This window comes from Macrosteles quadrilineatus, unplaced genomic scaffold, assembly GCF_028750875.1.
Source record: "Macrosteles quadrilineatus isolate MER2022 unplaced genomic scaffold, UCM_ALF_1.0 Scaffold_2__2_contigs__length_208266976, whole genome shotgun sequence".
NCBI classification, from domain to species: Eukaryota; Metazoa; Arthropoda; class Insecta; order Hemiptera; family Cicadellidae; genus Macrosteles; species Macrosteles quadrilineatus.
The window spans coordinates 151606946-151620405 of NW_026542595.1; the positions used below are offsets into that span (position 1 = coordinate 151606946).

General features: G+C 33.3%; 1 protein-coding gene across 1 annotated transcript; it reads right to left on the minus strand.

Annotated features, from left to right (window-relative positions):
• Nucleotides 1-5265: 5265 nt before the first annotated feature.
• LOC128986320 (arrestin homolog) lies at nt 5266-13242 on the minus strand. The gene is made up of 7 exons (XM_054406639.1): nt 13128-13242; nt 10846-10967; nt 9652-9996; nt 8357-8545; nt 7960-8148; nt 6983-7151; nt 5266-6418 (listed from the first exon to the last, which is right to left on the minus strand). The coding sequence occupies exons 1-7, from the start codon at nt 13195-13197 to the stop codon at nt 6267-6269; spliced, it is 1236 nt and encodes a 411-aa protein (XP_054262614.1). The 5' UTR covers nt 13198-13242; the 3' UTR covers nt 5266-6266.
• Nucleotides 13243-13460: the final 218 nt, after the last annotated feature.

Sequence of the window (13460 nt, forward strand, 5' to 3'; positions counted from 1 at the left end):
AGCCAGGGGCTGGAGGGGGGGGGGGAAAGGGGGGGAGAAAGGTACGCATTTTGGGTTTTTTGATTATATCTCGAAAATGATCAACTTTTTGTATACTATAGTAAATTATAAAATTGAAGAAGATTAAATTTTCTACAAGAAAAGTATATAATGTGTTTATTTTGGTTCAACAGATTACGAGTTATAACTTATTTAATTGATATCTTATTAAAATCTCCTTCCATAAGAAATACATGTAAATTAGTATGCGAAATGGGGCAAATCCTATCCGCCCAAAGGAAATATAAATGATATTCTGGAAATCTTGACAAAATTTCCAGTAATTTGACACTTTAATCATTAAAATTTATCCAAAATTAAGGCGAGGGCGAGGTAACAAAATGTCGAGTTTTGGTGTTTTTTTATTGGAAATATAAAAAAAAGACCTTAAATCATCCCATTTTTAAACGCTCACCCTCGCTTTAATTTTTGAAAAAATTTCATGATTAAAGTGTCAAATTACTGGAAATTTTGTCAAGATTTCCAGAATATCAGTTATATTTCCTTTGGGCGGATAGGATTCGCCCCATTTCGCATACTAATTTACATGTATTTCTTATGGAAGGAGTATTTTAATAAGATATCAATTAAATAAGTTATAACTCGTAATCTGTTGAACCAAAATAAACACATTATATACTTTTCTTGTAGAAAATTTAATCTTCTTCAATTTTATAATTTACTATAGTATACAAAAGTTGATAGTTTTCGAGATATAATCAAAAAACCTAAAATGCGTACCTTTTCCCCCCCTTTTTCCCCCCTCCACCCCCTGGCTCACCACCTAGGAGTCAGGACTTTTGATATGTAACACCCTAAGCCCCCTGAACAAGTTTCTGAAGGAAACGCTTAGTTACCTGCTCACGCACTCTACACCTACTTTTGGATCATTCATTGACTGGACTATAAGCAAAAGTTGTATTTTTGTTTCAGTTTGAACAGTAAAACAGTAAAAATGTTTCCTGTTTTCTGGCATTCAAAACACTAAAACAAACAAAAAAATATCCAAACCTATATAGTGTAGCATATGGTTGGAAAGCTTATAAAATGGCGCAGTTTTTAACAATTCCGACACTTTCGTGTATACAGGGTGTGAAAAAAATCTAAAATTGAAAAAATCTATAGGTTTCTTATTTTACTTTTAAATAATCCTACTTTATAAAACGAAGTTAACTGCTATTCAATTTTTAAAAGGAAAATAAGTACATATACTTGCCAGCCAGACAGGGTTCAACAAATCTAAAAATAACGGCCAAGAAATTCAGTGCGGAAGTAATCGTGAGAAAGGTCTCATCATTGAAGGTTCATCCCTTTACCTACTAGTTTGGTCGGTCATAACCTTTGCCCTTAATACAAGTAGACAAAGTAACACAACAAGTGTCCGGTTTGTAGATGACCCGTTCCGCATTGAGATCTTGTCCTGATCAGGTTTAGATGGATGAAAAGAATAGGGTGGCTTGATTTGGAATAAGTAGCCTTTGGACTATCACTGGCCAAGGTTTTTACAATAATATAAATAAACTAATCTTATTGTAATATTGTTATGCCACGGTGTTCAATGACTAAAACTAGTTTAATGTTTTGTAGGACCATCTAATAGGTTTCAGACAAAATGCATACTTCGAAAATGAATGGATTTTCATACGAATTGCAGTATGTTCAACATACAATTTTTGCAATACAAATTTAGTTTTACGAACTAAATATTTTCATAATGTAAATCTTGTTATGAGTAAACGGCAAGATTTTCACAACTTATTTATTTTTAATATAATGAACAATCCTTATCATAGATATTATTCTACAGTCAATGGTGAAGACCAAGTAACTAGTGCATTTTATAAAACCCATGCTTGGATGGACGTAGCGAAATAATATATTGAAGATAGAAAAAACGTGATAAATAATGTGCCGTACAACTGCAACGTACAAATTAAAGGTGTTCGAGTCTTAAAACTTAATAAGTAGTTAAATATCAGAAAGATTTATTGTAAGGTCCAAAATTTCAAAAAGGACAAGTTCTTGAAGAGAAGCGAAGATAAGGACTACTCAAACTATTTAATAAAAAAGTCGACAAATCATAACTAGTCTTGGAACATATCAATATAAGGAAAGATTAATCTATATGATATATTATAACCACACAAATATTTAGTAGTACTTTAAATAGTGGTTTCATGTTTATTGATTTTATTTTTTTTCGCGTTTATAAATAAATGAGTTAATGATTTATACCATGGGTGCTGAATATGGATGGTATAAATATATTATTTCTTAGTTAATAAACTGTAAAGTAAAAAAAATAATATAGCTTATTCCTTATACAGTTAGCAAATACAGGCTAATTTAATCCGCAATTATAAACCTACCATACTGTGACAGCAATGGATCTTTAAAGGTAAGCTGTTTTAACAAATTATAAAATACTTGATCAGTGACATGTTTTGGTACTATCCTAGTTCATTACGTTAGTTTACCAACTTTATCCATCAACATTATAGTTTTAAATCTTCACGAGGTAGCCTATTTTAAAAGTACTGTGTTAGGTATTACGTTAAAGTACAATTTTTCATACTATTCATGAAAACATACGAGTTTTAGTAGATAAAATAACACATATAAAAATATTATGAAAAATGTCATGTAAAAGAAATATTTATACATAAATATAGTAAAATGAAAATTTTTCAGGCAAAGTTATTGCTACCTGACTCTTTCTTACACTTAACCTGGATATTTTGTTCTGTTTACCGAACCCTTTTATTGTAAAGGGATGGTCCACCCTGTTATAGCCTACTATTGAACATAGATCATTAGTAACCTAATTATACTGCAATTATGAAACTGTGACCCGTAAGTAAAGGTTTTAGGCCTCTCAGGTTTACTCGCATGAAATACTTCTTAAACAATTTGTTTTCAAAAACGTGTTTACAATTTGTTCTACCCCCTACAGCAACACACGTATCATCAAACATTCCCACCCCGACACGTCTAGAGGCATGACACAGTGTACCATTCCCAGGACGTCCCAACGGCGGTCCTCGGTCCAGTGACGGGTGACGGGTATGATGTGTGATTGATGGATGCCGGGGGTGCCCGAGGTGCCCGAGGGGTCGGCGAGAGACCGGTCAAGCAGGAAGTGTTGAGGAAGGGTGGTAAGGACGAAGGATCACTCGAGGTTTAGGCCTTTAACCCGACGGACGTAACCTGCTCTGGCTACTGCACGGCACGCCTCGCACGGCAGGTGAGTCTGCTATGTGACTAGATTACTTGTGTTTTAAATTTTAAATATTTTATTTTAGTGGTACAATAATTTTACTGGTATTATTTATTGTCAGTAAATCCTTTTTGGTAAATATTTAATTAATATTTTATCGAAAAACATTTAATTTTTAAGTATTGCTTCATCAGACTTTTTATTTTTCGTCGTGTATGTTTATTATTTATTTTAGTTTTTACCACACAACCTATAAGAACTTTTTATAGTAAATTAATTTCATTAAGTTGTAAATTATTGTATTCTGTTGCATTAAACACCATGAGGTGACATTAGTTTTTTTGGCTGTCACCAAAATTTTATATTTAAAATAGTAATTCGGTACTAAACAATTTTAAGAGTTATGTTAATTTATTGTAAATATTTTCAAGACAGTTGATTGAATCTTTATAAGGAACTAGTAATATTGGTTAAAATATTTTTCAAATAAACACTTCACCAATATTTTTGTAATGTTTATTTCATGGGGCCTTTTGTCAGATATTAATACTCTTCTACTTATAATACTCTTAAAACCATAATAGCAATGATATTTTTTTAAACCCCGATATAAATCAATACATTATTTCAACGATTTATTTAGTCGCTACATATTTTGCTATTTTCACATCAATAGGGCCTATGATTTTCTCCAAACTTATGATAATATTGACCACTTCCGGTTTCGGAAAAACGCAAGGGAAAGTGGTGTCATGCTTGGAAGCCGTGACTGCTTTTCTTGCCAAAATGCGTCTGTTATACCTGACTGCTAGCCCTACTGTAGGTGGCTTGTATTGATACAGTGTTACCAAAGGATGAAACATACCTCTTAGATACGTCATCCTTAATTTTATTGTAGTTCTGTCAGGTGCCGCTAGGATCGTGTTTTTTATTAGTTTCTTGTTGTTTCAGTTACCTCGTTTAACCAAAACTATCTAATCATAAACATTAACTCGTCCCCTAGTCGTAATCTAAAAGTAAAAGCACAAATCATGAAATTAACCTCAAAATAATAGGAAGAGAATTTTGTCGACTCTAGCTCCCAGTGTCATTAACATGAACTATACATGAAAAACAAGCTTCAGACTATACAATGGGATGAGAAGTCTACTTGTGTTGGTTAGTCCGTGATAATATGTTTGGGTCGACTGTGCTTGGAACCGATTAGACGTCTACTAAGATACTGTATGAGTTACATTAATCAGATTTACCTACTAGTATACCTGTATTACATTATAGGGTAAAAAGTATAGTTTAAAATTTGTTTAGCAACAGCTCGGTTGTGTATTGGGTGTTTTGTATAAAGTGTTATCAATTATGTGTTTCAACTATATATTTTATTGGAGGAAATATATTCTTTATCCTATCAGGTTATTACAAGAATATAGAGTAGGTTATTTATGATTTCCTTAAGGCGAATTTGTTTTTAAATCACCTTTCACACACTGTTTTAACTTGACTAGTTTCTGATGATTAAATCGTGGCTATAAAATAATATTGATCAGTTTCGTTCGAATTTTAAATCTGTCTTCCACATAGCAGATTTTAAATAACTAACATAGGGATGTTATAGTTATAGTATACTTTTAACTACAACCCTTAATTAGAAGGGCATGAGTTTTAAAACGTTCAATTGATAGATATAGTAATCTGTTACAACATAGAAAAACTGTAAAATAGCAAGAAAATGCATTACATTCTCTTACACAAGAATATCCGTGAATTGATCTTTGCAAGATGCTTTAACTGCGATGTTAGGTGTTAACTCTTGTAGGTAGAAACATTTGTATAGTAAATGAAATTAAATAACACTATGTAATTTGTTTTAAATGTACTAATACAAAAGTTTACTTTATTGAAATTATTTCATTCTTTTTAGAGCGTTTAAAGTCGGCTGTATTTTTTCACAAAAATTAAATTATACCCACATCCTTTACCTTAAGATGTTGGGGTAACAGAAACAAAAAACAATTCGTCGTAGCTTTTATTTCGGTTAACATTGACAGTCATTCTCCATAAAACATTTTACCATTTCATCATACGTAATCCAGCTGATAATAACCCACAATAGAAACAGTATAAACCAACATGGATATACAACAAGGCTACAATAGGCAAAACTATTTCTATGTACAGTTGATATGTATGTTCTGGTTTAGTATAGTATATTGTTGGATTTATAATATTTTCTCCTATGGAGTTATTATAACTCGACCAAGTAGAGTTAGCCCTTAAACTAAGAAACCATTCCGGTTTAATTTACTTTCACACGTTATATTTTTTTGTTAAATATTTTTCTCTTTTTTTTTGTATATTCGTCAATAAATATACATATTTTCATAAAAATAAACATCCCTATGTCCTATATACATAAACTTATATCAACATAAAGTCGAATACTTTTAAAAATAAATTTACGACAATTTAAATATTTCATATTCTAATTTATAACAGAAATTATCCGTCAAAAAACCATTTTTAGACATTGAACTAAACGTTAATGAAATAACTACAACCCTAATCGTAGCATAAATCAATCAAAAAAGCGAAATTATGAAACACTACAGTTAAGCATGCAAATTCAAATTTAAAAAAACTACCGAAAAACATAATTTGACTAGAACGTAAAACGTAAGAGCACCAAGTGAACATTTTAAACAAAAAGTGCCTAATGGTATGAATCAAACTCGCCTATGTGAATCCGTTTACGCCGGTGTTTAAAAAAGCGTCTATACTACTTTGGCAACAAGAGAAATCACAGTGTCATCAGAAAATATTCGTAAAATATAGTTTGTTACAAAAAAAATCACGATTAAAATATCGATTAACAAAAATATAACAAAAGTACTTAGGTAAACAAATAATTAATAGTATAATGTTTTTATTCGATCCCCTCCACCCGTATCCTCGACTCGCTTCCAGCTTCCCTCTGTTCGGGATCTTCAGGTCTTCGCCCCTCTGGCCAAGAAGCTTATTCGTCGGTCTCGTTGAGTCGCAGGCGGGCGAAGTCCTCGAACACGATGTTGTCGTCGTCATCATCAGCGTAATGAGAGTTCTCATAGCGGGATCTCTCGATGCTCTTTGTCTTCTTCAGAGCCTTGGACTTCTCCATCTCTTGAGAGCCTGGAACATCACGTAGTATATAAGCGAGATTTATATGGTATTCAATTTATCATTACATTTTTGATTTTTTGCTTTGTCACTTTGGATGAGTTTAATTTTGTAGTATTTGTTGCCAACTTATTTGTACATTATTAAACTATAAACATACAAATTTCACAAAACAATCACAGTAATAAGATGTACATGCTTTTCTTCATAGTACTTAAACTGAATATGATGGTCAATCAGTAGGATTTCATTTCCTTCTATGAAAATCTACTTGTTTGAGATAGTTTTATAAATTCAAAAAAATCTTACAACTCATTCCAGGAATTCTAAAATATTCTTACAACTCATCCCTTTATTAGTTCTTACAACCCCTTACACGATTTTGAAAATTCCTAAAAAAGACATCCTATAAAATCTTAGGAACTTATTATCCTAACATCATTCCATAAAGTCGTATTAATAAACCTTCAGTTCTTTGCTAACTGAGCCATCGAAAAACATTAAAATAAAATCTCATCTCGTAAATTTCAAAAATCGTTTATTTCAATGTTCAAGAACATTACACTAGCAACTCACCAGGAGCCGGATGCATGAGTTTGAAGGGCACGTCAGTCTGCAGCTCGCCTCCCAGAGTTCCACAGTTGAGCTTCACCCTGAGAGAGTACGAGATGACGATACCCATAGCATCAGACGGAGCCTTGCCCTCGGCCACCATGGTGGAGGAGGCGAGGTTCACGTCGTCGTCCTGTCGACAATGAAGAGAACGGTTAGAGAACCTTCAGTGAAGCAAAGAGTTCCAGAATGGTGCATTAGATTTTTCGTGATAGGAATAAGTTATAGAAAACATAATGCTTTGAACAGCAAGCATTATTTTTTGCAGGTCAAGGTTGAAAGGGTTGAACATAGATAGAGGTAATTTCATGCCGCCAGGATGCCTCGAACTTATGTTAAGGAGTGATCATGGTGGAAATTTATGAAGGAAACTTGGAGACAATGAAGTTTATAACATAACAAACACCTGAAACAGGTTGTGAGACAAAGGTTATAGTAGACAAAAACTTCAAAAAATTGACAAACGAATTAAAGCGACAGGAACCATGAAGCGAACAAAATTTTCTAAATAAAAAGACAATAAAAGTCAGAACGAAGGAGATTGAAGGTAAATGTTAGTAAAAAGAGAGAACTAAAACATCCAACACATAAAACATCAACATCTAACATCTAAATAAAAAAAAAATATGTTCTATGCCACCCACAGAAGATTGCCACTTGTAATTTGGTTATCAATTAATCTTTTTATAATTAATATTTTTTTACGCTTGACAGAACCATAGACAAAACTAATGATGTATAGACCGTCAGCCGTACAGCGATTAGCATAGGTTCTGGCGTTTACCACTAAGAGCACTTTGTAGTTACGTAGCGCGTACGCTGTAACTACATGACGGTATATATTTAATTATTTTTGTCTATGGTAGAATTAACGAAATTCTTTTGTGAATAGAGACGCCATTCAAAAATTATTGAGTCATAAAAAAAGATTCCATTTTCACCTTAAGATGTCCATCGAGAGCGATTCCTCGGCGATCCTTGTTGCTGCTGGCGAGTGGCACGAGGTAGAAGACCTTGGTGAAGGAAGCTCCGGGTGTGATGGGACATCCTTCACGTGTCTCCAGGCTGGCGACGTGGCGAGAGAACTGGGCATTGACCATGGTCACCTCGCAGTGCTGCACCACGTAGATCTGTGGAAGAGATGAGGGTTACTAGTAATCAGTGAAAACGTGTTCAGTGAATCAGTGAAAAAGCTGCAAAGCTGTCTCATTTTTCTTATTGACATTGAGTAAGTTGGAAAGTATTTGTGTAGGAATCCCAATTCCTTATTAAACTCCAAAATGCAACTGTGTACCAAAATGTAAAAGAAATCCGACAATTATATTAAATTCTTCTGACCTTGATGTTCTTGACGGTCTTCCTGGAGTTGTTGGTGATGGTGACGTTGCCAGCAACCTTCTCTCCATGGTAGTAGATCTCTCGGTCCAGAGTCACTTCCAGGTTCAGCTTGCCCTGAGAGAAGGTGAAGCCCTTGCTGACGAGGGAGCTAGGGAGACGACGACCACGGGTGGGAGGTGCGTACTGGAGCTGTGGACAAAGTACGTGTTAGAGGATACCTCTGGTAAAATACCATATTTAAATACTGTCATCAAACACACTTATAATTGTTTTCTCAGTGAAAAACAATTTTTTCTCTGAAATGCAGGAGGTAGAGTTCCGATGGTAATCATGTACAATTGTTTAACAATTGAACGTTTTCCCAAAATGATATTGTCAAACATCAAGAAATTTTGATTTTGACAAACATCCAATGTCATCTTGTGATCTTTTTTCAAGTTACTCTACTAATGGTAACGTGAAAAACACTTGTTATCTGAAATACAGGAGGTAGAGTACCGATGGTAATCATGTACAATTATTGTTGAACAATTGAACGTTTTTCCCAATATGATATTGTCAAACATCAAGAAATGTTGATTTTGACTAACACTCAATGTCATCTAGTAATCTTTTTTTTTAAGTTACTCTACTATTAGATATGTATTTGTTGAAGAACGAGACCAAGATAGTAGAATGCCTAGTTTAAGGCAAAGATGAACAAATAACTAATTTCGTAGGCCTATAAGCTTGTTTATTCGCTAGGTATCCTAATTCTTCAAAAGTGTTATGAGTATTTTCGTCGTAACCGAAATGATTTCTGGTAGACGAAATAAATGCATACTAAATCATTCTCTAGAATGTTATTTCCTTGAAAAATAGGGGTAAAAACTATTGTCATTTTATCATCCGAACCCCTCGTGAAAGAATGCTTTTTCAGATGTCTCATCCACCGATTGACCTAATATTGTTAGTTAAATAAGTAACAACTCTGGTATTTGATTCAAACTAATCTACCTATGAAAAAGTATCAATTTTAGACAAAGACATATTTCTGGATTATATTTTCATAGGTAATTTCAACAAAGTAATCCTGGATTTGTAAATGTGAAATTTGTAAGTTGTTCATACATTTACTACATTAGATGCATTTACTACAATGTCGTGAAGAGATTTTTTCCAAAAGGGTGTAAATACAATAATTGAATTTTGAATACTTCAGCGATAAATCATTCAGTCGAGAATCACGATCCAAATCCCACTTTAATTTTGTCTTAACCATAATTTTACTTGACAATGTCAAGTATGTCCTGTACCTTCTTGATGGCCAGAGTGACGGAGGACCTCTTGTGTCCTCGGTCTTCAGCGTTTTCTCCCACGTATGTTTTGACGGTGTACTCCACTCCCAGAGGCTTGCCAGTGTCGTCCTCACCAGGCTGGAGAGTGACAGAGGACGGGGAACACGAGGGGAAGTGGAAGGTAAATGGGAAGGCGTTCTGGCCGAACTTCCTCAGAAGCTTCTCCTGGACGGGGGTCAGCTCCTTCTTCTCCTGGTCTCTTGGTTCAGGAACGATCTGGGTCTTGGAGAGGACGATCTCTTTGCTGAACTTGACTCCCATGACCTCATCCTCCTCCCGACCATATCGGTATGTCGTGGTAACCTATAAACATTCGATGATTGCAGTTTTGAAGGTGAGAGTTGCAGTATTTGGAAAGGATAAATTCATTTGATATATTTGTATAAACCTCTGAAACTTTGAAAGAAAGACATATATAAAAGACAGAGCATTGTGTGCTTGACTTATAAATATCTTTCATTGATTAGCACTATAGTTACAATTTAAAATAGTATCGCAATGGAAAAAGAAAAATATCTCTTCAACGCTTGAACGCAACTTTTATTGTCTAGTGGTTTAATATTTCAAACTTGTAAGGGTATTTTTAGTACAGTATAAAGCTTAGTATGATAAAAAATGCACAAGTGAATAAGGCAATTCGGTTCTTACTTTGACACAAGTACACTAATTTGCAGATGGGCCATTTAAACAAGGTAAAACTGGATTTGTAAATGTGAAGTAAGTTGTTCATGCATTTACTGCACTATCTGTGAAGAGTGTTTTCCCTAAAGGCTGTAAATACAATCATTGACTTTTGAATACTGATTTCTGTCACAGACTATAGAAGTCTGTGCTTCTGTAGTCAAATATGCAAAGTAGCCAATTCACCAGTAAAGCGATGATTCCATTAGTGGGCACGAACTGGACACCATTTCACATTTCAAGAATATGTTTATTGATTCCAGAGCAAATATTAGAAAAGCTTGCTAGTTTTGCTAGTTTAAGAGTCTTTCATTCAGAAAGAAACTCTGTAAGCTAGACTTAGCTAATTTCTAAAACCATCCGAACGCTAGACAGCGAGGTTGTTAAATCAGCCCAATTTTTGCCCCGTGTTTTATAACGAATGTAAGGAAAGATTTTTTCAAATTCGTGCCCACCCATGGCCAGGCCTACCTGTCCATAGATGCGACGGCCCTTGAGATAGTCATTGTCTACCACGACAACTCCGTCAATGGGGTCAACATGGTCCAGGTGGTCGATGAAGTCTCTCTTACCCAAGTAGACGGTGACTTTGCCTGGAGCAGATAACAGTCTGTTAGTTTATGGTTTATGCTTTGAGAGAAACACCATTTAATTTATCAAAAGTAATATTGATGATAACCATTATTACAAAGAACCATTTTTATTTTGTAGGAAAGATTCTACCACCTCTCCTATTTCAGTACTGCTACATAAATATATCTAATATTTTCACAAAGAGTGTTGAAGTCATACTGTTACTACACATTTAATTTAACGCGATGATTAATGTTGTAAATGTTTCATACAAGTTTAATTTTTCACAAAAATGCTCAATGTTAGTTGCTGTATTTTCCGTCGTCAATATTTAACTTCCCAACCAATAAGTTTTAATATCATGCCAATCGCTCACATTAAAATAATATTTATGACGAACATTTTAATTACAATTCTCTGGGGTTTAAAACGTAGGGACAGTTAAAAGAAAATATCGAATCCAAAAAGCCAAGTATATCTAGTTTATCGAATTGAAAGTTTTAACTAACACTTCAAATAAGTTCGTATAGGTAACTTATTTTCTCTAACTTGACTTTGTCCCCTAAAATCTGAAAATCATCGTACTTTTTGAAATCCATAATTTGTTTTCAGCATTCCATTTTCAATTTAGTATTTCATTTTATCAGACTTTATCAAGTGCTAGCTCTGAATTAAGTTTATTTATGTTAAGTGTTGTTTTAGAATGTTTATTTTCGTATGAATCCCTACACAGTCGGTTCGAGTCACGAACGTCTCACCGCTAATCGTGTTAAACTAATAGTGTTAACATTTACACGTCAGGTCTTATCTTACACGGCTTCCCTGTCACCTTTATGTATCGATTAGGTTTAAAACGTCACGTAAGGAGTTTACTGCTTTTACACATTGGAAATTATTTTTACTCGCGTTAATTTTTATAAGGTTTTTTTGGGTGCAGTTAAATTCCAATTTATCTGTATTAACAATTTTCTGGTTAGTCTGACTTAAAAAAGTGTAACATGTTTTTATTATGTTCTAAACCATTTACTGGTTTTACTTACTTACTTCTATTGAGCGGCTATAGCAAATTTAGTCTAGTTTGGGTGGATAAAAGAGCTATCAAATGATGTAATGTAATAATGTGTAATAAACATAATATACTCTAAAATGAATTAAATTATTATAAACTTATTTTATTTTTAAAACTTTCCTAGTTTATGCTCATGTGATTGCAAAAAATCACCAATACTGTAACAAGTTTTTTGAGTGAAGCACAGAGAAGGTGAGTTAAGAAATCCTATGTTACAATAACAAATTCGAATGATATTTTATAAACCACAGAATGTAAATTACAAACGGCATACAAAGACAGGTTGCATTGTGCTTAGCATGTATAAATAATACGGCAGTATTATGTTCAAAACATATAATGATTTTTTTTTACGAATAATGTATCAAATGTATGTCGATGGAATAACCAGTACCTGTGATTACTCCAATTATAAATTGAATTTCAAGTTTGATTTCTGTTTTTTTTTCTATTTAACTTTAAACGTTAAAATTAACAGTATTTTAAGAAAATTTACAATTTTTTATAAATTATTATCAATAATTATCTTAATAAACTTTTATTCTAGTAATAATACCTATAATCTATTTATTTTAGAAGTAGACTGACTAACATAAATCAGACCATCACTTTAGGTTATCCTCGAATTCAATATAAAGTTTCCTATATTTTGTAATCAAATAAGCTCGTCAACATCTGATCAAGTCAAATATTTTTTTTCTATTTCAAAGTTAAATTCAATACAACGATAAGTAATCTTTAATCGTAAAAAATAGTCAAAGGTAAAAGTCTATAGATTTTTTTCGAATATAAATTATCTTTTTATGAAAAATCAAAATCGTACTAATTGTTCAAACCCCCTTTTCTCTTACATGTAAAATATTTAATAAAGGTTTAATTTCATCATGTAAATAAACTGACTATTTAATTATTAAAAATATATTTTAACAACTGTATCTCAAAATGTTCGGTCACTTAAATATATTCAGATTGCATATGATTACTGTGCTCTAATTAACTTGAACATACTATAGTAATAACAATATCTTTACACTATTATACGTATTAAATATGTCTGAAAAAAACGATATAACAAATATAATAGAAATAAAAATAAATTAAATCCACTCACCATTAGGGGTAGTTTTCTTGAATACCTTGACGGCGACCACGTATGCTATAAACAACACTAGGGGGAACATTGTGTCCTAGGGGTGAGTTACAAGCTTGTAGGCCGGGACATGAGCGGAACAGTATATAAACAGCTGTGTGGCTTCCCGCCCCCGCGCTAACTGCATTACTTAGCTGTAATGCGGTTAGCGAAGCCTGCCCTTGCAGGCGCGCATTCACACATGCCTTTCTCAACGGAAAGACGTGTAAGATTGGACTACAAGCCATAGGGTATAAACATATTTATGAATATTTGTAAACAATATGAAAATGAGTTATTCAACGTGAGTCTTAA

Excerpts from the sequence above, each read along its gene's own strand:
- LOC128986320 (XM_054406639.1), bottom strand. The coding sequence starts at position 13,197 with ATGTTCCCCCTAGTGTTGTTTATAGCATACGTGGTCGCCGTCAAGGTA. Across the intron at positions 8,546-9,651 it reads TCACTCTGGCCATCAAGAAG|CTCCAGTACGCACCTCCCAC; the intron begins GTACAGGACATA and ends CTTTGTCCACAG. Across the intron at positions 7,152-7,959 it reads CTCTCGATGGACATCTTAAG|GACGACGACGTGAACCTCGC; the intron begins GTGAAAATGGAA and ends CATTGTCGACAG.